General features: G+C 37.9%; 1 protein-coding gene across 3 annotated transcripts in view; it reads left to right on the top strand.

The window, feature by feature from the left end:
• Positions 1-8,415: 8,415 nt before the first annotated feature.
• MLLT3 (MLLT3 super elongation complex subunit) overlaps positions 8,416-26,096 on the top strand; it is a 224,139-nt gene continuing 206,458 nt past the window's right edge. The window contains exons 1-3 of one of the 3 annotated variants that reach the window (XM_048851070.2): positions 8,416-8,642; positions 8,914-8,979; positions 9,648-9,828. In XM_048851070.2, the coding sequence (XP_048707027.1) occupies positions 8,631-8,642; positions 8,914-8,979; positions 9,648-9,828 (259 nt within the window). In that variant the 5' untranslated portion in view covers positions 8,416-8,630. The remainder of the gene's footprint in view (positions 8,643-8,913; positions 8,980-9,647; positions 9,829-26,096) is intronic. The other 2 variants (XM_048851068.2, XM_048851069.2) reach the window with 2 other exon arrangements.

Below are 26,096 nucleotides of genomic sequence, written 5' to 3'. Positions count from 1 at the left end.
CAGTGTTGTTATACCTTTAAAAGCAATTTCACATTCCTTTAAGTGCCAGAATTAACTACTGTATTGTATCAGGGGACTGACCCCTTCCAGGGTAGTAAAGACTGTGGCTCATAAGAATGGCCACCCTCGTTCAGAATGGTCTACCTAGCTCAGTATCCTGTCTTCTAAAAGTGGCCAATGCCAGGTGCTTCGGAGGGAATGAACAGAACAGGCAATTGTTGAGTGATCCATCCTCTGTTGTGCTCTCTCAGCTTATGGCAGTCAGAGGCTAGGGACACCCCAGAGCATAGGGTTGCACCCCTGACCACATGGGCTAATAGCCATTGATGGGTCAGTCAGCCCTGTACCATGGTGTGTCACTTTAAAGTTCCTGGGGCTTCTTGAGTGGACAAACGCCAAAGAAAAGGCAGAGACAGGTACTGGAAGAGAGGAAGATGTCCTGCGGAAATAGTGTTCCGGGAAATCTATGCTACTGTTTCTTTAAGGGCCTAGGACCAGAAGCCTTGTAGTGCAGGGCAGGGCTCCCCTCTCTCCCAGCATTTCAGGGCTCCTAAAGAACTCAGTTCTAGGGTAGTTCAGAAAAGTCCTCTCCTGAAGGTCCAATTTATCAAGTCCTCAGGTACATACTGGCCCTCTAGGCCCTAACCCTAATTCAGGGTCTCTCTCCAGGTATTCCAAAAATAACCAAGTCTTTCAAATAGAACACAATCTCACACAGTATTTATCCCACTTTCAAGTGGGCACAGTCCCTCTTCCCAGAGGGACTGACTTTTTGCTTTCTTCCACCTGTTGCCTGAAGTTTGCCCTCCTCCTCCAGTTTTCTCATATGATGACCCCCCCCTACTAACTCTGAGTCCCACAGTAGCCTTTTTTCTGTTCCCTACAGTGTTTACAGACATAGCTGTAATTTTTTGGGCTTTCTCCCTTCTGTGTAACTTCCTGCTCCTTTTATACTGGCATCACCTGATTCCTCTCAAGTGGAATTCATTCTGTAATCAGGGTTGGCTTAACTCCAGGCTCTGCAGCCCCTGGGGCAAACCACCTTGTTACAGTATCTTTTAAAGGGACCTCATAAAGAGAATTATTTCACTGATACCCATTAAAAATTAGTGGGTATTTCAATTACTGCTTTCCCAATGACCCACACCCTTACTTCAGCTCATTCTCTGCAGCAACCCAAGCTGGCCTTGACAGAAGACACACAACATCAGAACCACTGGAAATAAAGCTCACTGCTCTTCAAGTGAAACATTGTACTCAGATTTCTTTTTACCTCTCTGTTGTTTCTACAGGTGGAAATTAAAGATCCCATGGGTCTTTTCAAAAAGGGTAGGGGATATCCCCTGTGTCTTGGCCACACTGCCTCTTTTAGTAAACAGGTTCAGATATCCCAGACTGTGTGGAAGCTATTGTTGAATGCCTAATAGCTGGTCTGTTTGCCTATACAGTCATTGCATTACCAGAATCCAATTCATTATCTTGTAAAGTGACTTGCATATAATTAAAAGGTGCTGTATAAGTCTACATTCTAAGTCTAATAAAGCAAAAAATACCAAAGGCATCATAAAACAAGAAGCAGACAAAACTACCATTAACATGGTTAGAGTTTTATGGCCTTCAGGAAAAATTCCATCTGATTCAGATGTGACTTGAACTCCTTACTAGTGAACTTCAGTGAAACAGCTAGCATAGGCACAGTCTTTTTAGAGCAGAAACAACTCTTTTTTTCCTTGTGCGATTTATTCTATTTTATAATATACATTTGTTGTGACCGTGCCAGACCTCAAGAACCCTCACTATTAAGAAAATGAATATGGGAAAGAGAAGGGAAAACTCAAAACCTCGCACTGTAGGCATTTGAAAAAAACGTGGGTGAATAACTTTACGTACTTACAAATATATTAGGTCTAGAAATAAGTCTTCGTAGGTCACATACTGCAAAGCGTTCAGCTCCTTAACAGAGGTATTGAGGGCCCTCCAGTCAGATCCTCACCCCTTATTTCTTATTGTAGTCAATGAATAGTGAATGCTTTCTGTACATCTCAGGATCAGGCCTTCTGTGACCTCCCATTGAATCCATAGTTACAGACAGCTTTTGCTTTTATGTGGAAGGAGAATCCATCAGTCTAAACGTACCTAAAGCAACAATCATAATCATTAATAATAGTTTCCAAAACAAATGTGGGGAGACTAATTCAAGATATTTTGGGGATGGAGAGAGGGCCAGGGGAGGTTGGCAAGAAGAACATCAACAAATAATGTCTTTTCTTTTCATTACTTTGTTTTTCTGCCTTTTTTCTATCCAGCCAGAAGAACATAGTATGGGTCACACAAAATATGTCTATTATATATTTTTCCTATTTAGTCTAATAATATGAACAATTTGTTTATTTAGTCCTTATATGCTCTCCAAAAAGTGACGATAAATGCATTATAGGGATAAAGGTGCCCACTACCACTTCAGTGGTGTTGCAGAGTAGCACATATATTTTTCACAACGTCAAACAATTATGTAAACAAGGAAGAAAACTACAAACAGGCAGCCAAGATTTCTGAAGAGTTGCCCAGAAATACAGAAAGATGCTGTAAATTAATTTACCTTCTAGCTTGCAAGATTTATTGAGTACAGAAGTTCAAATATAATAGAATTTTAAGCTGCAAATATTCACCTGTAAGTTTACTTAATAAAATAATGTCTGTTTCTACTTCATGTATTCTTTTGACACAGTACATATAATCCCCTACATATTTTAGGGCCCCGTACTGTATTCCTGAAGTTAATTGGAGTTTTGGGTTCACGAGAAATGCAAGATTGGGCTCTTAGGGCTTGATCCTACAGCCATAACTTATGAGAGTAGTCCCTTCAGAAAAGTATCCTTCTTTAGGACAGTACCTACGCACATTTCTTACATGTTCCCAGTGATGTCAGTGGGAACTTCAGGTGCTAACTGACTCTGAACATTAAACCACATATTTAGGTCCTTAAATACCAATTTAGGTGTCTAAATGTAGTTTAAAATTGTGGACTTACTAATTAACCACATTAATGTGTGCTCTCACTATCAAGAAAATTTCAAGATGTAATGAATTAAATTTGATCATTTTACACTTTTTTTAAAGTAATGACATTTAAGATGAAGCTTTTCATCATACAGTGGTTGTTAAAAACACTGTACATGTACTGCATTAAGAATGGGTTTGGATATCAAGAAGCTGTATGAGTCTTTTTCTTCATTGAAAATTGTTTTTTTCATAAGATTGCAGTGAGGCTTACCAGCAATGTGTATTCAGTTACTAATTGGAGGTGAAGCAAAGGGAAGGAAGGGAAATTATTAATCTGCTTAAATACTACAACCAGCGTATTAGTGGAGAGTTCGTTAGTGCTTTGAGTAATGGACTAATAGTCAAGCAAGATTTTTAAACCTTACTGGTTAATATGGACAGCTCAGTTTTTGGGTGCCCAACTCAAGACACTCTATAAAGGAGCTGTGTGCCCCTTCTCTGAAAATCAGGCTTTACAAGGTGTTTCAAATTGACCATCCAAGAATTGAGGCACCCAAAATCACTCATCACTTTGGAAGATTTTGACCAAGACTCCTAAATCCTATTCCCAGCTTTGCAACTGTATTAAGGTGTAGCTTTGAGAAAGTCATAACCTATGTGCCTCACTTCACCCCATTGTAAAATAACCCAGAGTATTATTACAGTATATATTATTGTTATTTATTGAGAGCAGAATATGTACTCAGCCCTGTACAAACATAGAAGATGACATAGGAATCAAACCTACAAGGACCTGTAGGTGGAATCCACAAAGCTTCTTAGGCACCTAAACCCAGATTTAAGCCCCAGGATCCCATTTTTAGGTGCCCAAGTCCCCCCCATGAAATGCACAAAACTGCTGAACCCCGTAGGTACCTAAACTCACTCAGTGCTTACAAGGGGTTTGGTGAAAGAGTGAGTGGAGCAGGAGAACTTGACCAAGGGTATCTTGCTCTATCCCTGGTGCTCTATCCCTGGATGAGAGTCATTCCTACTCTTTCATTATTTATCCAGAGTGGAACAGCTTCAACAGGAGAGACTGAGAAAGCCCCACGTCCGACTATCCCATAGCTGAGTGATTGGAGTTCCCTTGTGGGAGAAGTGGAAGACCCCCTGTTCAAATTCTTTCTCCCTCTCTGGCAAAGAGGGGGCAACTGAACCTCGGTCTACCACGTCCAGGGTGAGCACTCTGGTCTCAAAGTTATAAAGTGGGAACCACCACCTCTTCCCCAAGCTGTTTTGTGTGGAGTGAGGCAGGCACTTAACTCACTCACGCAAGAAATTACATAGGCACCTAAGCCAGGAGCGGGGTTCCTGGTCATGGATCACTAGCAGAGCTAAGTGCCTATCTCTGAGAAAGGGGTTGGGGCCACTGTACCCTCTAAGCTGTGCATGTGTGCGCATGCACACAGATCTTAAACCCCGCGCACATGGCGAAACACCGCGTGCACAAAAATTTGCACAGAAGCACAACAATTTGCACAGAAGAAAATTTTTGCGCACACAGCCTGTCAAAAATTTGCACAGAAGAAATTTTTTGCACACACGGCCTGTCAAAAATTAGAGGGAACGTTGGCTGGGGCTTAGTACTTTGGCATCTCCCATTGGCTACATTAGGCAGGGAGCTGCCTAGCATGCTGGCTTTGTGGATCCCAGTCTAAGGCACCTATCTCTTCCCATTCATTGTTTAGGGAGCCTAGGCACCTAACTTGGCTTTTTGGATAGAAGAGGTGTTCCTGAAATTTTTCTAGGCTCCTAAAAGTTAGCCATTGTGATGCTCAGCATTGCAACTCCTAAATCCCTTCATCGATTCCACCCTGTGTGTCTTCTGGGAGGTGCTAAGTGCCTCCAACTCCCATGAAAACAATTGAGGTACTTAGCATTTTGGAGGAGATGCTGAACACCATGTAGAATAAGACCCTGTCCCAAAAGATCTTACAGTCTCTAGGACCCTAAGCTGGCAAACTGCTCTGTTCAGGTGAACCATTGTACTTATGCAAAGCCTCATTGAATTAATTGGCCGAGGGATTCTTACTCATATGAGCAAGCATTACTCATCTGAGTAGTCCCTTTGTCTTCACTGGGACTTCTTGTAAGGGTTACTATCATGATACGCAGGATGCAGAATTAGACACTCTACCAACATCAGTGGGAGTTCTATCCATGATGGCTTGCTAGATCCAGCCCTACAGACAATATAGAATAGACGTATAAGACAATCTAAAGTTCAAATGGTTCAATTTTCAAAAAACATATGTATAGTTGATGGGTAAATGTTATTATATTATTCTCCATATTGTGGTTTGTTCTATTTAAAAAATTTCTAGTTCCTTCTTGACTCTTGATTAGTTAGCACTGGTTTTACTATTTCATTTTTTACAGCTAAAAGATCTTATAGGCACATTTTAGAATGAAGCTAGCAAAAGTGGTGTTTTTTACTTATCCTTCTAAATGTAGGTGAAAAAACCCCCTAATTTAAAATAATGGATATAAAAATATATAATTCAGCTACTTGTTTCAACATGATGTTGATTGTACTGGTAAATTTAGCTGAATTAGTTGTAAAATATTGTTAATGATATGCATATGAGTAACTCAGGTCGAATATAGAGGAGAATACAACGGGTCTGGGATTATTTAGTTCTTTTTGAAGAGGTCAAGTGAGGACGTCAGTTCAAGGACACATTGCGCCATCTGCTGGTAATATCTATAGTTTCCAGAGAGGATATTTCAAACTGGCTTTAAGTACAGTTCATTAAAAATACCAGCCCGTAAGGGTTTGATTTTTATTATTATTGACATAATCAGCTGAAATTATCATTACTAAAACAGGATAATTTAGTACTTTATATGTGACAAAAATATTATTCGTGTAGACTTAGAAGGTACTCAGCAAACATAATAAAGCACTGTGACCCAGAAGCTCACTGTAAATCAAGTGTCTAATTTCTGGTTGCCATATTTCTGTGCTGTGAGCAAGCATTTTCTATTATATATGCTATAGAAAGGATCTAAAGTTTTTAAAGTAATGTTTTCAACCAATTAGTAGGTGATGTAAACAGTATTTAAATAAACTTAAATCCTATGTTCTTTCTACTACCCATCACTATTTGTGATACTCGTTCAATTAATGCATGTTTAGCATATTTCCTTGCTTTGTTTGCTAAAAGGGCTTTTATAGTCTGTAAATTATAGTTCTCCAGAAATATTAGGTTGTTTGAATAGCCAGGATGGAAGCTTGGGCTTTGAAAATTCCATCTTTTTAATATATTCTTATGGTGTATTTAACATATGGTGTATTTAACATATTGTTTATTTTCATTATAGATCTTCTAGAGGGTGAGGCCTAATACAGCCCATCAATGGAAAAGGTGAACATCTTTTTTTTCGAATATATTGTAATTTGAAAAATGTAAAGAGACACTCAGGCTCAAAAATCGTATTTAAAACCAACATGTTTGATACCTATATTACAAATAATACTGCAGGGCCTGATCCAGCAAACAGCTATCCACCTAAATACCTTTATTCAGGTAAGTAGCCCCAGACTTCAAAAGGGCTATTGGCCTGAATAAAGTTAATCAAGTGTGTAGTTTTTGAAGGACAGGACCCCAGGTTGTTAAAACTGAAATGATTAAACTTAAACTTTTGCTTTTTGCTGCTTATTTACTTTTTACCTTTCTTTCAATTTAGGCAAAGAAAAGAGACTAGTGAGTTTCCATTTTGTTCATAGTCATTTTCTAGTCAATTTCATTTCCACGTTTTTATACACTATGCTTTCAGACACTAAGTTTAGGTGGAAAATATCATAGGTTCTGATTTTTTTTTAAAAAGTGAAAAAGAACCCACGGAAACATTTCTAGCTAATTCTAAAAAACTTTGTAACGTCTGAATTTTGCCCCAAATTTTACTGGAGAGTATCTTTCAAAATACTTACTTGTGATTTCCCTGTTAAGAAACAGAGCGCTGTTGGGCTGATAAAATTTGACGTTGGAGTAAAATTTCTTGTTTACTGGAGTAAAAGTTACAAGACTCTAAGGATGGGCAGGTTTGACAAAAAGCATATAACCTGAATGAGATCAACGAGTCTCCCTGACTTTAAGGGTGGAAAGGGGCTTTAGAGATTACGGAAGCTTTGCTGTTATTTTGCCAACTCTAGAAAACTGTTTTCTCCTTTCTTCACTCCCACCAAAATAGGGATAAACCGTTCTACTTTTACTCCACTCAATCGCTTATTGTGCTTCCTGACTGCTACAGTGTGGTAATGGTTATCTGATCTCTTTCTTGAAATGAAATAATGCCATCCCCCCATGCCGGTTCTCCTGACATCGATCAGATAATAACTAGAACTGAACATTTGTGTCAGCAGAGCTTGGGGAGCAACTAGTTGTTTGTCACTCAGGAATTTAACCAGATTAGTACTCTTATATGGATTATATTCGCTGTTACTAAAGCGCATAAAGGTCGTAATCCAATTTATACACATTGCAGTACGTATTAACGTTATTTGCTATTTTAAGTCTGCTAGTTGCATCATGTGTTTGTAAGCGGGTTAATACTAGTTCTTCTGATGCAATCCAACAGACTCCAAAATGCAAACACGTTTTCAGCCCCGATACCTCTTAGAAACTGACAACTTCTAGTAAATTTCTACCATAAAGGCACTTAGGATACACTTTTAAGTAACTGCTGCAGACAGATCCTCACTCAGTCCTAAGGATCACTCTTTTTGAAAGACTCCTTACAGTTAGCTGCGTGTTTCATTAAGATACTTAACAAAAATCACTCATCATTTTTAACCCGCCTTCATTCATTTCGTCTCCACACAAGCTTTGTAAATGCGATTTCAAGTTATTTTATGCCGTCTTTTGTGTTCATTTGAAAAATACTTTGCAAAAGTTAAGGTTTTGGTTTTCTTAATTTCCTCTTTCTTCTCTCTCCTTGTAAAAAGGATCCCTCTAAAATTCCCAGACAAACTCAAGCAGCTCCCCTCCGTCGTGCAGTCCCCCTCCTCATGCCCTGCTTTACTGCTGGGGGCTAAGGCTCTAGACATTGGTTACATTCCAGTAGTTTTAATCCGGTTTTTATTGTCAGACCTGAGTCGTTTACTCGGGGTTGGATGGTGGGTTCCCCCCTCCTCTTTCCCCTCAGTAACCTGTTACTTTAAGTAATGCATTTGGGTTGTGATGGCAATGATCTGACTGTGAGGGCGGGCGGCCGGCCGGAGGGGTTAGTGATTTAGTTACTCTGTTTGATTGGCTCTTTCTACCTCTCTCTCTAGGCTCTCCCTCTTTTCCTCCCTCCCTCCTTTGCACAGTGTTATGTCTGTCTCAGTGTCAGGCTTGAGGTGCAGGGCGCATGCTCTAGTATCTCAGCCCCAGCCGCTGGAGCTGCTGCTGGGGGCTCAGTTTAATAAGAGAGAGAGAGAGACAGGGACAGGGTGGGAAAAGACAGAAACAGAATGTCCGCCATCTACCCTCCTCTCCTGTACGCACTCTCCATCACAGCGGCTTCTTCATGAATTAGCGCTAAGGGGGTGGGGTGGGGGACAAAAGTACATACCCCAGCAAACCCCAGGGCCCCCAGGCATGGCCAGTTCGGTAAGTACATACAATCCCCCGCTCTCCCCTCCCTTTCTTCTCCTCCTCCTTCTCCTCCTCCTCCACCCTGCGCTGCCCAGACACCGTTTAGTGCTTCCAATTAGAGAAAGGTTGGTGTGTTGGGGATTTTTTTTTAAGTGTGTGGCTTTTTCCTCTCGCCCGCTCTCCCTCCCACCCTCCTCTCTTTGCAATTGCATGAAGCACACACACATCTAGAGAGAGAGGGAGAGAGGCGGTGGAGGCGAATAATAACCCAGCCATATTTCTGCAGCCGCAGCAGCCGGGGAGCAGTGAGTACAGTACAGGGGACTCAGCGCAGGAGGCGCCGCTTAGGATGGTGCGTTCTCTCCGGCGTGGCTCTGACAGCCAGCGGCACCCCAGTAACTTTACCTTTATGCATGCATGTGTGTCTGCAGAACCAGCTGTTAGCGTGTGTCCCCCGCTCCCCTCGACCCCCTGGACTGTAGCACTGGCAGCCGCTGGCATTTTTGTTTATGCATGGAGGAGGAGGAGTATTTTTGTTTTACTCCCCCCCCCCCCGCCGTTCCCCTTGCACATCTTGCCTTATTTTTTTTTTAATTTGATGCCCATGCGATCTGGATTTAAATGCCTTGGAGTTTCGTCCCTTGCTACGGATATGCAATTTCAGGAGCAATCCACCTCCAAATGAGACTTTCTATTATAAAGCATTATGGGGTGCCCCCCCCGTTTTCTTTGCCTTGGAAATACTGCCCCTGCTCGTGTTCATGTGTGTCCATTGTATTTGTGTTGGGGCTCTGTCTTTCTTTGAGGCTGCATTCCGTTACAACCCGAGCCGATCGCTTCTTCGTCTTTCCTGTGGTGTGAATGCACGTTTAAGTGTCTGGGGTGGCTTCCCTCCCCCATCCCCTTGTGCTATGGCTATTTTCTTTGTGTATTTTGTTATTCGTGCTGCCCTAAAGCTGAGTGTGATCCTTCGCCTTCCTGCTCATTGTTGCCTCTCTCTCTCTCTCTCTCTCTCGCCAGTGTGCCGTTCAGGTGAAACTGGAGCTGGGGCACCGAGCCCAGGTTAGGAAGAAACCCACCGTGGAGGGGTTTACCCACGACTGGATGGTGTTTGTTAGAGGACCCGAGCACAGTAACATTCAGCACTTTGTGGAGAAAGTCGTCTTTCACTTGCATGAAAGCTTCCCTAGGCCAAAAAGAGGTAGGGCTCGAATACAAAAGTGGCTTGATAAATATGGATTTAATGTGTTTGCGTAAGGGGAGAGAGAAACACTCGCCTTGCAAGTCTTGCTTTACATGTATTCTCTGAGCGCTGGCAGGCGGCGACCGCTGCTGCAAAGAATTACAAGCCGGCCTCCTGGCGTCTCAGAAATCGTTGCATGCAAAGGACCATCAGGTGTACTGTATTTTTCTTTCCCGAAACGAGAACTCCCTAATCCCTCTGGCTGAGCTGGGAGTTAAGCAGCTGATGCATTTGTTGCGTGTTCAGGTGGGGAAACAAAAGCAGCATTTGTGCTGTCTCTCACAGTCAAGGGATTGGCATCTAGGCACTGTTTTATCCATGTGATTTATTTCTGCCTTTCCCCCTTGTCTTGCAATGACTCTGAGTTGCTGCCGCAATCATCTTTAATCTCTGCCGCCTGTGACTTTGCACTGGGCAAAGCTTGCATGAGGTCTTGTGTTCGACAGCATCCTCATGCCTTGTTTTACTTTTGAATGGTGTCAGAATCTCTCATACCCTACCTTGTGAATCGATAGTGTAGAGTGGTATATTTTGTGCTACATGTTGCATTCTGTTTCTAGATCTACATTTCTCTTTAGTGTAGTAAGTACATGGGCTGGAGGAAAGTATCTGTATGCCTTGCTGGTGAATGTTGATATTGATATGACTTCTTAGTATGGACTTCTGTTTTTACTGGTTATGCCACCTATTGGGGTTTTGTTTTGTTATTGAGTTTGCATAATCATTAGCACCCATCTTTCTTATTTTTAAGTACTATAGGACCTTTTTTAAAAGGGGGTGGTACTACTTAATTTTTGTTAATGGAGATTTAAAAATCTTTTTTCTTCAATTTTGATTCTTTTGCTCTCAAAGCGGCTGTCTGATTGTTTTAGTTGGATTAGTGGTGGTAACAGTACAAATGTAATAAGGTGCTTTGTTTGTGTGCAGGTTTATTTATCTAAGTAGACACAATGGTTAGTAGTTATCTCCCATTTGATCTGTAATCTTTATTGGCATCTAGAACTCCTGCAGTTCCTTAGAACAACATCATAATAAATCCATTCTGCTTAGAGCTATGTGGGAATTATTGAACATACAGAGAGTGAATAAAGAGAGGAAGCAATCAGTGTCGAGTTTAGAGGTAGCAAAGCTCTTGTTTTAACATGTATACTTGTGTTAATGCTTTTCACTTATCAAACATTAAGTTATCAATTTCTTCTTTACACTGAGTTTGGAGGATTGGGAGTCGGTAGGAAATAGTATTTAGATTGCTATGATTCTCTTCCCAGGTGGAAACTAACAGTTCCCTTTCATCCATCATTCAATCTAATTTATATTCACATCCCTAAAACAGTCATGCAGTGCACTCTGTCAGGTCCTAACTACAGTATTGTACAAGACTGTGCATAATACAATTTTCAGTGATTTTCATACATCTGTGCTATACTGTCAGCAAAATAATTCCCTATAAGAAAACGTGGATTTCTCACAGTTTCCCATCTTCTTTTTGCATTTATTACTGACTGATATGCACAAAAAGGCAATTTATTTAAAGAAATATTAATTTGCATGAGAAACTTGGTGAAGGAGTGAGAGCTGTCTAGGGAGTCTAAACAGTTTAGGTAACTTTTTCTGCATACTATGAACAGATTGTTAACCTGAAATCAATGGTAGAAAGTGCTTTTCATATCTTAGAGCTATATCTACACCATAGTGGTGTTCTGTGAAACACTCTGCCTTTATTCCCCAAGCTAATGACTTTCTGTCCAGCTTGAGGGAACATGACTCTGTAGCCCAGACCTGGGGATTGTTGTTAGGTGTGGTATGGAGCTAGTTTAACTGTAATATATTTTTAGGACTTTGCAAGTGAAAGATGGATGGTTGTTTTGTTGAGTATGCTGGGCTGCAGAGTTACGTTATACAGCTATTTAAACCATTGTTTTAAAGTGTTTATTTTGGAATTTTATTTGTATGTGTTTTTATGATGTGACAAGTGCTGGGAAAAGCGCCAGCTTACATAGCCCGGGAGAGGACTTGTCATATTGTAATTACACATGACTCAGATTGTAAGAGACCATTCTGTTTATTGGGAACAGTTAGTTGTAATTTCAGTCTATGCTGAACATCTCTCACTTCTGGGATTCGTTTTGACACCTCAAAAATCTCCTAGTCATTTCAGACCTTATAAGTCAGAGTGGGAAGATTAGCGTCAGGCTATTAAGGATACTTTAAGTTTGTACCCAACATTTACTCTGTTAAAAACCTTAGAAAAGAGTTTGTTCTTATGTGTCCCTTGTGATTTAGTGGATGGAAAAGTGTTATGTTATTTTTTGTAATCTATAGTGATGGCTAATTCTTCTGCAAAAAGTTGTTCTGACTTTTTGATCATCTACATTAATAGTTTTATTTAACCACAGATGGTCTTCACCATGATAACCAAAATATTTTATCATAATGCTTTTGCTTCCAATCAGATGTCAGGCACTTTCTCTATCACGGTCTTTAAAGTTGCAATCTTTTATTGATTATTTTGTGTAAAAACTAGGCTTGGCAGAATTTTTTTCTTTGAATAATTTTAATGGATATAACTGATTGTTTATTTAAAAATTCTTTATGGATTTAAATTTTCACAGTGGTGCAGAATTTTGGAGGAATCAGACAATATTTAATAACACTAGATGCTGAGATTCAAAAAGTTAAGGCTTTATGACCATTAAAACACATTGTCAACATTGCATTTCAAAATATCAACATAAATATCCTTAAATCAAACTACATTCTGAAGCAAAAAATGATGGAAAAATATTTCATCGATCTGTGTGTGTAATGAAATGATGTTTTTATTGATACTTATGGATAAAACACCTAATTGTGCCAAGCCTAAAGATAATTTATCAAACAGAAACATGTGATAGCTTGTCAGACAAACAAAATTCTGGGATTAGGAGGAGGGAAGTAGATGTACAGCACAAATCAAAGCAACATGTCATTACTTTGGCTTGTTATAACATTATTCCTTAGTTTTTGATAGATTATATTAGTATATTTGGTTCCATGGAATCATGCTGAAAATGGCTGCTTTAACAGGAATGATCGTAGCTAGTAGCAAAAGTTAAATTTGTTAAGACTATTTGCAGAGCTGTCATATCATTTTGAAAATAATAATTGGACATGCTATGATAGATTTCATTTAGTTTGTAATGTGTTGCTACTACTTGGTCACTTTTACTTATTGCAGTTTAAAGTGGAGCATTAAAAAGGAATATCTTTGTAAAGAAAACTTTTCTGAAACTAGAAGGCACTCTACTGAAAATGGCATGTTTACATGAACAACTTATAATAGGTAAACTATCAAAGCTCTGTGTACAGCTCTATTATTACACATTGCCTTTTGACAGTTCGACTTCATTGGTGATATTATAACTAGTAAGGGTTGGGCAACTTACAAAAATGAAGGTGTGTTGAGGTCGTATGTACTTAACCTACATTCTTTTAATGGGAGCCGAATGTACAGATAGAGGGATGTGTGTACCCCAAAGTTCCACTGGTTTAATTAATGTGAAGGTCTAGCTATGAGCATAGTGTAGTTCTTGGATGGTTTGTTTTAAAACATTCAATGAGGTCACTCCAGTGTGCCTTATAAACCTTCTTTCTTTTATTCAGTTTCCCCCCTTTTAGCACAGACCTCCTTGCTGTCCTTTCATGCACTCACTGCTGTTGGGGTGAGATTGGCTTTTCTGCAGTTGCTGCCATCTACAACATCTACCCCTCTCCACCTCAAAAGGCGCACCCTCACCATTTTAAATGAAATCTCCCCTTAAAGCCTAACTTCGCAGTAACTTTTATTCCTGTTGTTGGCCTTATGATTGAATAATTTATTTATTGTACGATGTATTATGCTGTCGCTTTCAATGACTTTCTCTCTATACTTCTTTCTGTTTAAATGGCCTGATGCTACCCCTTTACTCACATGAATAATCCCATTGAAAACAATGGAACTACTTGTGTCATTAAGGAGGGTAGACTCAAGTCCAGACTTTGTGTTTTGGGATACAGTTTGCACGAAAGAGGCTTTTAAAATAGTGGCATTATTACTTCAATGTAATAATGCAAATAAATACAGTTATTAGTTCTTGGATAATTTATAGTTCAAGACACCAAAAGCCTGACTCTTAAAAGAATTTGGAGCTACCATGTAATGTGCAGAACTTATTGATTAATTACAAAACAGACAACACTTCTTTCTTCAGATAAATGAGAAGATGCTAGTTAATGTGGAGGCACAATATTTAAAAGAATGTCAATGGAATTGAATCTTGTCACAGGCTCAGTTTCCTGTTGCTGTATAAACACCAAGATTATCTACAAAGGACAAGCTGTTGATCCTCTGATCATATTAGGTAGCTTTATTTCTATTACACCAAATGATTTATGAAATGTTTCATTTTTTTTCCTGTTGCATGTTGATTCACTAGCATAACCGTTGGTAATTTTTTTACTGTTGGCTTGCTGTACTTCTCTTGGGTAAGAGAAAAGATATATTGAGTGCTTCAGCTGAGTTTTATTCAAGTACAGTTTACAAAAATGTTTTTGTAGTAGCATGAATCTAATGGTCCCGTATGTTGGTGACAATTGGGTGGCACAATGCCATTGTAACAGAAAATCCGATATTTTTCTGGCAATGAGCTTTTATCTTACAGCTAGGATATTTTATTAACTAGTGGTGTGTTTTTGTTTTTGCCAGAGAAACTATACCAGCTGATTTTTTTTTCTTTCTTCCTTTGGGTAGAGGGAGAGAGATTGTGTGGGTATGAGGCTTCTTGCACACTGGAATATTTCATGTTGTAAAAGATAGCTAGCTGTTCACTTTGCTATGTATGGAAAGAATAAAGCAACATTACTTAAAATATATAAAAGTATTATAGGAACATGTTTGAAAGAGGTGGTGATCTACCTGTAGGGCAGATCTGCTTAAAAGTGTGGTGAATTTAATGCCCATATTTGTGTTAACATGTGAGCAGTGTGGTACATTCTAAATAATCCATCTAGAAGATTTATGTTTTCCCAGCTTTGCTTGATTATGTCAAGGTATCAATTAGTTTTGTGTAAAACTTTGTCTGATTGTATACTTACTTAATTAACATGAATTCTTGAACAAAGAAAGGGTTCCATTGCAGTGAAAGCTTTCCTTCCATTTTATGCCATGTTTTTTCCTGTTGTATTTCCCCAGTCCAGATAAGCAGCTGTTTAAATGAACAGTCAGTCACCTTAAGAGACTCACTGTGACTGATCACAAGGGTGTTTTATGTTCTGATTGTGTTTCTTCTTCCTTACAGGACTAAATTCTACAGTCCTTATTTCATACTTGGACAAAACTCCCATTGATTTCAAAGGGAGCTTTGCCTCAGTAAAGACTACAGTATTTGACCCCTAGTGAAGTAAGGATCTTTCAGAATTGGAAATGTGGGACTAAAGACTAATCTTTGAGATGTGGGGCATGCTGGGTGTTGATTATGGAACTGGCTGTTGTGCATGTCTGCACAAACATAGTAGCTGACTTCAATTCTAACAAGTCATGGTATGTGGTGACACATGCTGCACAACTGAAATCCAGTCTGCCCTAAAGCTTCAGTGTTCAATAATGTGGCTGTAGATTTTCTGTCCCAAATTACATTGGAGCTGTCCCTCAATTCATATGTGAACTAAACAGGAAACCCCTGGAGGCAGTATGTTTTTGGGTAAGTCTAAATGTCCAGTTGATCATCATACTTCAAAAAAATCTGACTATCTCTTACCTGTGTTACTAATGCTACTTTGGATGAGTAAAACAGACTTTTTTTTTTTTAAAAAAATATCAGTTGTCATTCTTCATGCTGCTTGCTCTTTGCCATTCATCTAGTATGCATAAGGGAAATAGGCTGGTTTAGTTTCACTTTCTTGCTCTTGAATTCCTTTTCTCACAAAATTGCATTGGTTTAACTAAATCCGTTTCTAAATTTACATGATCAGATCAGTGCAATTTCAATGTGTCGACCACACTTTATATGCTGTCTCAAGCAATATTTATGTTGCGGTCAGTTAAAAGGAATGTTTAAAACGACAATGTAACCAGTTTTGTTTTAATTTAATCTTTCATCAAAGCACATCTTATATTACATTTTGTAACACTCTTTAATGACCTAGGTTTGGGCTTTTAAAAATGCTTGACAGTATTCCCTTAACTGCGGTATTCTAAAACATTCACCATAAGTATCTATAAAATAGAAAAACCATCAATACAATAACTTAGTGGAGTAAACGCAATGCTGTTGAAAATGTAGACATTTTTTCTTGTTACTAGCTGTGTGTGTTTGTGTCTGTGTAGAAGGTGGCTCATGTAACTTATGCTATGAACTATTTGGGTCTCTTTCCTCCTCAAACTTACTACATGGACCAGTTACCTGCATGTATTGGCTCCAACACAGAGTCAGACTGTACTAGGGAGCTTGGCTGCTGTGTGACATGTTCTCTCCAGAAATATTAAAACTTGAAAGTTAGAGGCATGGTGTCATCTCCATCCCACCAATCTCTTATTTTTATTGTTTTTACCTTCTGGGGATTAAAAAAATCAGAGGCCTGCTCCTCCTCCTTTTAAAATTAGTGGCAGAACACCTGTTGACATAAAGGAGCAAGTTCTTAGTGATGAGAGGGAAAAGGATTGGGACCTAGGAAACCTTATTTGCTGTACTAGTATCTGGAGTCTGGCTTCTATTTACCTTGTGTATTACCTGCTCTAATACAAATAGAGAATTAACTACTAGTTTCTTCAGTATGTAGCAGGACTTCTTCTACTTGGACCAGCAAATTGTGGCTGCATTTTTTCACCTTATAACTGAACTGAACCCATCAATACATTGGAGGTTTTTGTAATTTTTGAAGGGGAGATTTCTTTCTGTCTTGTTCTTCTTCTAAAATGTGATGCTGGTAAAATATGAGACTTGTGGCCCTCAGAGCAAATATTATCCTTTTTATCAGCAGAATAGTTACAGCATCAGCGGTAGAATTGGCCACCAATGGATTTCAACTGTAGTCTGAAAGGACCAGCTCTAGTGTCAAGAGGGCAATTCAGTTTGTGTCATCCAGAATACCTTGAGGTTAAAAATCATTAATGCACTTCCACTTATCTGACATAGCTGTATAACATGGAGAGTACAACATTGTCTAAAATTGTCTTCTAATGCCATCTAACGTACCGAAAGAGAGTATCATAATCTTTTGGAAATTATAATGGAGTTTCATAGATTACTGCATTAAATTCACCATATTGAAACTTCATTTCTCATGCTTATAGTGAATTATAACTGCATCTTCTTCTTTTATAGTATATATAAATCCACATCAGAAAACCATTTTTTAAGAGCCATTTTCAAGTTTTTGGCATTGCCACTTCACGCTAAGTTTTCATATTCCCCAGCAATGTCCAAGTTTTACTTAAATACACAGTCCATTAAGCTTTTAACTGCAGGATTGAACAGTGTATTTCTGTGCTGTTGGTACAAATTGAAATGGAACATCAATCGATAAACTATACCTGATCAGAATGTAGCATTCTATGCATCAGGTAACATCGAAGTTTCCATCTGGCAGAAATAACTGGCGCCTTTCACAGCGACAAACTGGCTCTATGACAACAGATTTACGTTAAAGGTACATTAACTGTGGAACTTGAACTGAAATAAAGAAACTTAAATACAGGACTGAAATGTGCTCCTTGTTCTTAGATTTTCTTAAAATGTCTCAGTTATTAGTTTTGTCTGCAATACCTCAGTGCAAGTCATATTAAAGATTAAGTTCTGGTAGTAGTACTGTGGAGTGTGGCTTGTGTGAGGTTTTTGGCATGATTTCCTTGTGCTATGTTTTTTTTTCTTCCACATAGAATGTTCCATTGAGATTAGATGTTTATTCAAAGAGATTGGACACCAGGATATGGCATATTTCTGCTATGCAGTTAATCTGATCCCAGTCAAAATTGCTGGTGATAAATCCCAATTCAATCTAGATACTCAACTGACATTTCTTAAGTTGGCTGAAGATAAAAGAATGTATCATATGGAAGTTTTGGGGAGATCTTGCTATGTCATTAGCTTATCCATTTCATACCAACTAATCTCAGTGGAAATGTGTTGTACCTGCTGAGTAGCATTTCAGTGTGAATATAATATTTCCAGTCTTAAAAATCCTGTAATTTTTGGAAGAGCTGGCTGGGCTTATACTAGATATGTAAATGTTCTGGTGATAACAGGAGGGAAAATGAAACAAACTTGAGATAGTATGATACATGAGACAATGGGCATACTGCACCTCATTTGCTTTAAAGGGATACAAAATACTTAGGTTCATCACATGTGAAACTGACTTCTTTAAGCTTATGAAAACAATTTATCAGAATTCTAACAATCCTTTGAGAGTGAAATTCTTTAGTGTTCATGCAGGTGGATTGATTATATGATTAGTGGTGTCTCTCTCTTTTTTTTTTTTTTTCCCCACCTCAGGGAAAAATACTAGATGCAAAAGAAATCTCAGAATGCACAAGTTGACTAATGCAGGATATAACTAGGTAGCCTGCACTAGGAATAATGTATTGTGTGGCTGTTTAGTTTCTTTTCTTTTCTCTGCATCAGTCCATTTCAGTCTTTAAATATTGGTCAGTGGTATTACTTGGGATTTGGGTAATCAGTTCACTGGCACAATGATGTGCAATAAGATTTTATTTTCAGGTGCTGGGGCGCTGTTGGAATAAACAGTGCGCTGTCTCTTAGCGGAATTAATGGGCAAAGTCTGATAGAAGTTAAACTTGTACCTCTAACAAGAAAGAAATAACACGTCTTGGGGATGACTGAGCGGATGGAGAAAACACATACATTTTGGATTCATGCTTTTCATACAAGTATTAGTGAGATGCTAAGTTTTGACTACATGCATTTTATAAGTAATTTAAAGAAGTTAGCTGAATGTTTACATGTTCCAGTAGATAGGGTGTATTTATGTTTAGTTTCTGTTCAACCATTTTTTTTATCTTCTCTAATAATTCAGCGGTATGTAAACCACAGAGAAATGAAAATATAATATATATACGTGTTTTTTAAGTCATGGTATTTTACATGCTGACTGCATTTGGAAAAAAGTGTGCTTCCGGTTTGTAAAACATCAATTGGGTTCTTGTTTAATATATTGTAAAACCATTTCCTAATGTATTGATGTTGTAACTGAGGCTGTGTTTTGCTGTACTATGCATTGTGACTAAAGAAGGGAAAAAGAGGAGTATGGAAATGTGGTTTATATGATTACTCCTAGCTGTATGTGGCCATCTATTTGACAACGAGTTTTGTCATATTTCAGTCACATAGTCCTGTATGTGTCATAAAGGTTTGAGGATATAGTACACTAATTTCAAAAGGCATGCAGGCTTCAGAGTATTGAAAATTCTGAGTATTGATTGATTTGACATAAAAGTATCTTTTGGTACCTTGCCAAAAAATCCTTTACTCTCATTTGGTGATATGGGGAGGGGATTCTGTTTACTACTAATTAGAAATTGCAGTAATGTTTGTAATATGATGTCATTCCCCCATATAGTGTTAATGCTTAACTATTTCCGCTACTTGCCAACAAAGGACTGCATCTTACTATTGATCTTAAATGGAACTCCCACTGCTTCCACCAAGGAGTTAAGATATGTTTCTTCAAATTTCCTAGTGAAATCTGGGTGGTTGGTGGAAGTGTTCTGTTTTAATATCAATAGCAGGCTGTGGCCCTAAATATCTTTAACTTCAACAATTTCAGGTAAGTGATTGACTTGTATCGAATGAAAACTATTCTATGTCATGGAAGCATATAAATAGACTTATTTTTCTTACTCTATAATTTTATACAAGCAAGTATAACTTTGGACAGTGTGAATTTTTGTATAGCCTCACACTTATAAGGATAGAACAGTGAGACAAGCGTGTTGATTTTTCAAATTATTATGAGGGTAGAGACACCAGGGAGAAAACACCAGCTTTGTTACATGCAAGAAGTGAACAAAAAACATCTTTGTTGGTAGTGGATAGATATTGCCATTCACTGTTAAGATACTGAACAGCTTGTATTAAGCCTAAATGCACTGTTTGAATCTGCTAATACAAGGGCTGGCACGAAAATCTCAGTTCAGTCAGTGAGTTAGTTATCCATTATGCTCTTGTTTTGAGCAGAAGTTGTAGGAGCATAGTGTATCTCTGTGAAACAAGGGCTGAAAGACAAGGTGATCTGCATTTGTAGACTTGTAAAGGAAATCTAAATCTTCGTTATATGCTTGTGTGGAGACATTACTTTAGCTCTCGTATGCTAAGTCAGGAGGGCAAATGATCCAAAAAGAATAATCTTGAAATTGGTTAGGAAGAAAAACTACTTGACTCTGTGGGCTGGAGGCCAGCAAATATGGTGTTTTCATTGAGTGCATGGGAAACAAGGAAAGCTTAGAATTTAAAGAAAGTGTTCACTACTCCAGAAAAAAGAGGCCTCCTTTAAGCGCTCGTCCTCCATAGAGTTCTGTTTTAGGAATTTGAAGTAATTTTATTTTTAAAAACATGCCGATGACTCATTGAAGTCATTTTGAGATTAATTATTGGACCTGGTTTTTAAAGGTATCTTCAAATGTTTTATCCCAGTTTGGTTCAAATTTAAAAATAGATGTTGTACCGAAGCATTTGGTAAGGCCCTTTACAGAATGCTTTCACTGTAAATGAAGCAATAACATGTTGTACACAAAACCCATGTCAGTTTGGTCATACTTGTTGCACTTTACTTTATGGAAAACAAATACATTTAAAACTCATACATAATTTTTGCTGTGCACCCCACTTCACACTTAGGGCATTGTTAATTTCAGTGTGTGGCTTTGTTTGGTCTGTACTAATACCTTCTTTCAGGATGTACAGCAGTGACTCATATTATGAATGTTGGTACTGGGCAATATGTAATTGTACAAAAGAGAGAGTACTCTACTCTATGTTGAAGCAAATATAGAGACATTAGGGAGCTTTTATCAGATCAGTTACACCCAAATTCAGGTCCCTAAAACCGGACTTTTCTGAATTATTTCTAAAATGTTTTCCTTAACATTTGTGTATAAAGTGGTTTATATTTAAAGGAATAACATGGTCCTCCAGTGTTGGCAAGCTTGCTAGTATGAGAACCAGAAAGTGAAACTTATTAGAAACTGACTATAATTAAGTGGAAACTAACAAGTCTTGTTTTCATTATCCAAGCTGAACCTGATACAAGATAAACAGTGAAGTGCAAACTAGACTTAAAAATTCCTTCAGCTTAAGAGAAATGTTACTAGTAGCACAGGTAAGAGTCTAACATTTTTCATAGTTTTTTTTCCCCCCTCCCTCCCCAATTATCTAATTGACAGTCTTCCTTGGCACACTCAAATTGGAGGCCTTCTCTGGTGTTAAGAATCTGCATCTGTGATGGGTCCAGATGCCACTGTGTGTGTTGTCTCCCTTCTGATCCCATGGGGATTTTGTTTACAAATTAGTACATCTTGAGGATTCCTCACCACCAATGAACACCACCTTGATTGGGGCTATAGGGCAGTAGCAGGTGAAAGAATTGTTGTCAGCATCTGTCTTTCAGAACCATTCTCAGCAAAGGACCTGTGGTGGAAGGGGGAGAAGCAGCTGCGGAGACATCAATCTAAAAGAATTTCTGAGATCCTGGAAGCGAAGTCCTGCAAGGGCCTTGGTTGTTGCACTTTCTGCTTGAAAACTAAAAGAATAGGCAAAGCTTAAAGCTGCATTCCTATCTTGAAGCTAGTTCTAGAAGTAATGCACTAGGTAATGCCCATGTCATTACTTCATAAAAATTACAGATAGCCTTTGGTCATCTCAAAATAGCTAGTGATAGGAATCTGGAACAATTTACAGTTTGTCCAGTAATAGTGTTTCATTCCTGGAAGGCATGTGTGTATCTCTTAGTGAAAATACTACTAGTCATTTGTAAAGCAGAAGGACTTGTTTTCTTTCTTGGGTTTTAGTTATATTTATTAAAGAAGCAATATTATTTTAAAGAGAGTTTCCAGCAAGTTTTTTTTATTCCCTCTGCTCCCCAGTATAGCTTAAATTCAAAATATTGAAATGTCCTTTAATATGCTAAAGTTTACTACTCTACTATAATTAATGTCGCTGTTCTTAAAGTTGATAGACACCACTGTTTTTCCTATGTCATAAAATACCTGCAAGCTTAAAACTTGTTATAAGCATTTTTGGTAGCTGAAGTGTAAGAAAAACATTTTGGCATGTTAAGCCTATGTTAAGTTTTTGCTTACTCTCTTTAACCATTCTTTTATTTCAATAAATGTGCAGAGTATCCTACAGATTCCTCTTAAATTCAGCAAGAGTTTAGGAGTGAGATTTCTGGGCCCACTGAAGTCAATGGGAGTTCTACCAGTTACTCAAAATGGATTCAGGATTTCAACCCAGTTCTGCAAATTCAGAGTCTGATCCTACAAACACTTCCTACTGTGACTACTCACAGTAGGAAGTACTGTGCACCAAAGCATGTGTTACCAGGACTGGGATAATAGAGAATGCGCTGAAAGGAATAACCTGTTTTACATCCTCTTATTTATCCCAAGTATAGTTCATTTAAAAAAAAAAAGTCTGTTTACAGATTGAGGGGTAAGGTTTCTTTTCATGTAGTTTTCCATGTCAGTAGGGCCCTTTCTCTAGTTTGGAAATATGCAAATAAAATATATTTTAAAATTTGTTCTCATAACTTTTGGGAATGATTCTGCACTGCCATGCCAGTGCAAATCATGGAAGTCAATGGCATTACAACTAGCCCTTTTGCCCAACGCATTTCCTTTCGTAGCTTATTTTAGCCTTCAGTATTTATTTAGCATTATTAATATTTTACACTTCTTAAAAGCTCATTACCTGTTTTCAGTATTAAAGATACTGCCTTCAACTACCTGTTGCACAGTAAAAATTGGTATGAATAAAAATGCTTGTATGCAATAAAAGAATACAATCCAATACTCTTAATGCCTTTGATAGTCTTGTGTAAATCCACTAAACAGACCTGTCAGTTACTCCAGATCAGATCAAGTAATCCAGATAAAGTCATACTGAACTGTGGGCACCCAAATTTGAAAGTGTTGACTAGTCTTTTAAGAATGTAAATTGGATCCCTATAAAAGGGGAAAAAATATACCCACAGTATAGAATAGCAGGGCTCTTGGAGCATTCTGTGTTGATGCAAACAAAAACTTACAGTGGTAGTGAATTGTGATCTGGCTTCACTTTTGTGTTAGCTTTCCATAGCTATGATGTATAAATGGCAATGGTTTAGGAAACTTAAAAAGCTTGCATTAACATTTATACAGTGATCATTACATTTATTTTGTATTACAAACATTTTTTTTTGGTGAATGTCTGGTCATTGCATACTGGAAAAAAAATTGGTTTTCACATATGGGACTCTTCTGTGGACAAAGTAAATGACGCTGAAGACCATATGTGAGAATAAAAGTTAATACTTGACAAAAATTAGCTTGTTAAATAGACGGGCTATGGAATCATTTTGTTCTTGTTATCCATTCTGTTGGCTAGCAATTAAATAGAAACTGTCTGGTTTCTGTGGAACAGTACTGCATTAGATCACTTCCTTTTTTTGCAAAAAGAAAAGGAATACTTGTGGCACCTTAGAGACTAACCAATTTATTTGAGCATAAGCTTTTGTGAGCTACAGCTCACTTCATCAGATGCTCACGAAAGTTTATGCTCAAATAAATTGGTTAGTCTCTAAGGTGCCACAAGTACTCCTTTTCTTTTTGCGAATACAGAAACACGGCTGCTACTCTGAAACCTTCCTTTTTTGGGAATTTTTGGTATTTTAGTTAAAGGCACAGTTAAACCACTACTGTAGATTCTTCTAGTTTATAACAAAAGAAAGAGTTTAACTTGACTATTTACTTTTTCAGAGAGAGTGGCTCGGATAGGTGTTTCTTTTCATGTTAATGCTTGAACTGAAAGTTGGCAGGAATTATAACACCATAATCTATATGTGGATATGAACTTGGAATGCAGAAGTACAGAATTGTTTGTTGTGTAGTTTTTCAGTTATTACTCCAAATTATATCAGAACTTGTGCTTTTTTTTTTATATAAATAGCTTAAACCTGGGAACTTGTCTATTTTCATGTCTAGACAAATAGTTATTTTAAGTCTTGTTTTAGTTGCTTCCTTTACGGCCTGTCTTGCCATCGAGATACAACACTAATTCCTTGATTCAAATCTAAATTAGTCTTTGTTCCTTGAACTTAATCTTTCCCTGTGTGTGTGCGCCCACAATACACCATTAAAATCTTAAAATCAAACTATATAACATATAGCTATTTTAGTACTATATTATTGTTTTCATGCCTATTGTAGTAAGTTTAGAAAAACAAAAGACTAATTTTTTTTGGCTTGAACAAGATGTGATTTTGGAATCTCCTGCTGTGATTAGATCAGTGTGTTTGCCTCAAGGCTTCAGTCATTTAATCTAAACTCAGACTCTACTGAAAATTTTTGGCATATTCTCTGTTTGAAAATAATACTATTTATAAATGAAGACTGGCATCTGTATCCCTGCATGAAAAACACTGCAGCAAATTAGAGGTGTTTAAGACAGTCATGTAATCCGGCACTGAAGATAAGTTTTTCAGTGGCTTCTTTTCTTTCAGACAACAACAGTTGTTCATTTTCTTAACTTTTTTTGTTAATCTAAAATAATTGGTCTATAAGTTTCAATGATACGCCAGTTCCACTCATAAAGCTACTATGAGAGCACAAAGATTTATTGCATATTAAGGGCACAATGAGTACTAAAAAACTTTCCAGCTATAGGCAGCTGTACAATCGTTATAGTTTTTGAAACTCTTTTCTTGCCAAACTAAGTCAAGAATAGTAGGCTCCAGATAAAGTATGTAAAAGCCTAGCTAATCCTTAGATGAGTTACTTCAAAAGTTCCACAAGGGAATAAAATCAGTAAAAAGAATGGATTAAATGTTATGTTTCCATTTTTGTCTTACATTTACAAAACCTTAAAATGAATCTCCAGGTTTTGCCCATTTTTAAAAAGAAAATTAAGGATTCTGCTTTGGGGGCGTTAATCTTAAGAAGTTTGCATTAGCTTTATTTGGGAGCTGTGTTATCAGTTCAGTGTGCATGTGTGTTCGGGGGGCGGGAATTGTTCACCCAAGAAACAGAAATTGTGGACAAGTATTTGAACTGGTAGTTTGGGTTAAATAGAATATTAACTATGTGAACACACAACAACTGTTTAATTAGATGATAAATTGATAGCACATGTCCAACTTTTTATCTAGTGGAGGGGGTAATTTGTCAGAAGTTTGGGGTAGGAAAAGGGACAGAACCCGAGTAGTTTTTTGTGTGTGTGATTTTGGTTTATTTCTGTTTGACTGTGTAGGAATTAGAACGTTTTATCTTCCCTGTTTGTTTGTCTGAAGTTTTTTAGCAGTGCCCCAAGGCAAGTGGAGGATGGCTTTGAAGCCCTGCAGGCAAGCTGGGATATCAAAGGGCTACAGGAATTCAGCATTAATTGTTTTATGGCTTGCCAGAAATCAGACCTATTTGTATAGGTAGCACACAAAATAGCTGTGATTTGACAATTTGGTGCCATTTATATCCACCATAAAAAGAGAAAAGAAAGTTAAAGGGGCATTTTGGAAACAGGAACTAAGCTGTAAATGCAAATTGCTTCACCGTTTTCTCAAAGGAACAAAAAGGAAGCAGGGTTTAGGATTTTTTTTATTGAAGCTAAATTAACAAGGATCCTGTCTGCTCTAAGAATATTTAATACTGTACTGACACTGTGAAATTGCACAGGAATTGTTTGTTCCTTTAGAACAAACTTATCAGATCCCCAAAATGTACTAAAAACTAAAATAATCTGTATTGAATGTCAGAATAGGAAATACCTGCTGCTATGTTGGTTTATGGTCTAGCATGATCTGAATGCTGTCACTTCTAGTGACTTTTGAACCGGAATTCTACATTTGCCATAGAGTTTCAGCAAGATGCCTTTCAGGTGATTGCAAAAGGTTCAATAATTATTGTGGGTTATTGTTCACTTTGTATTTATGACTTGTGATTAGACTTTCAAATTTGCATAGGTATGGAATATTTTTGCAATTATTCAGGTAAGGGCCTCATACTA

Source organism: Caretta caretta, chromosome 5, assembly GCF_965140235.1.
Source record: "Caretta caretta isolate rCarCar2 chromosome 5, rCarCar1.hap1, whole genome shotgun sequence".
In the NCBI taxonomy this organism is placed as follows: Eukaryota; Metazoa; Chordata; order Testudines; family Cheloniidae; genus Caretta; species Caretta caretta.
This window is presented reverse-complemented; position numbering and strand designations above follow the sequence as displayed.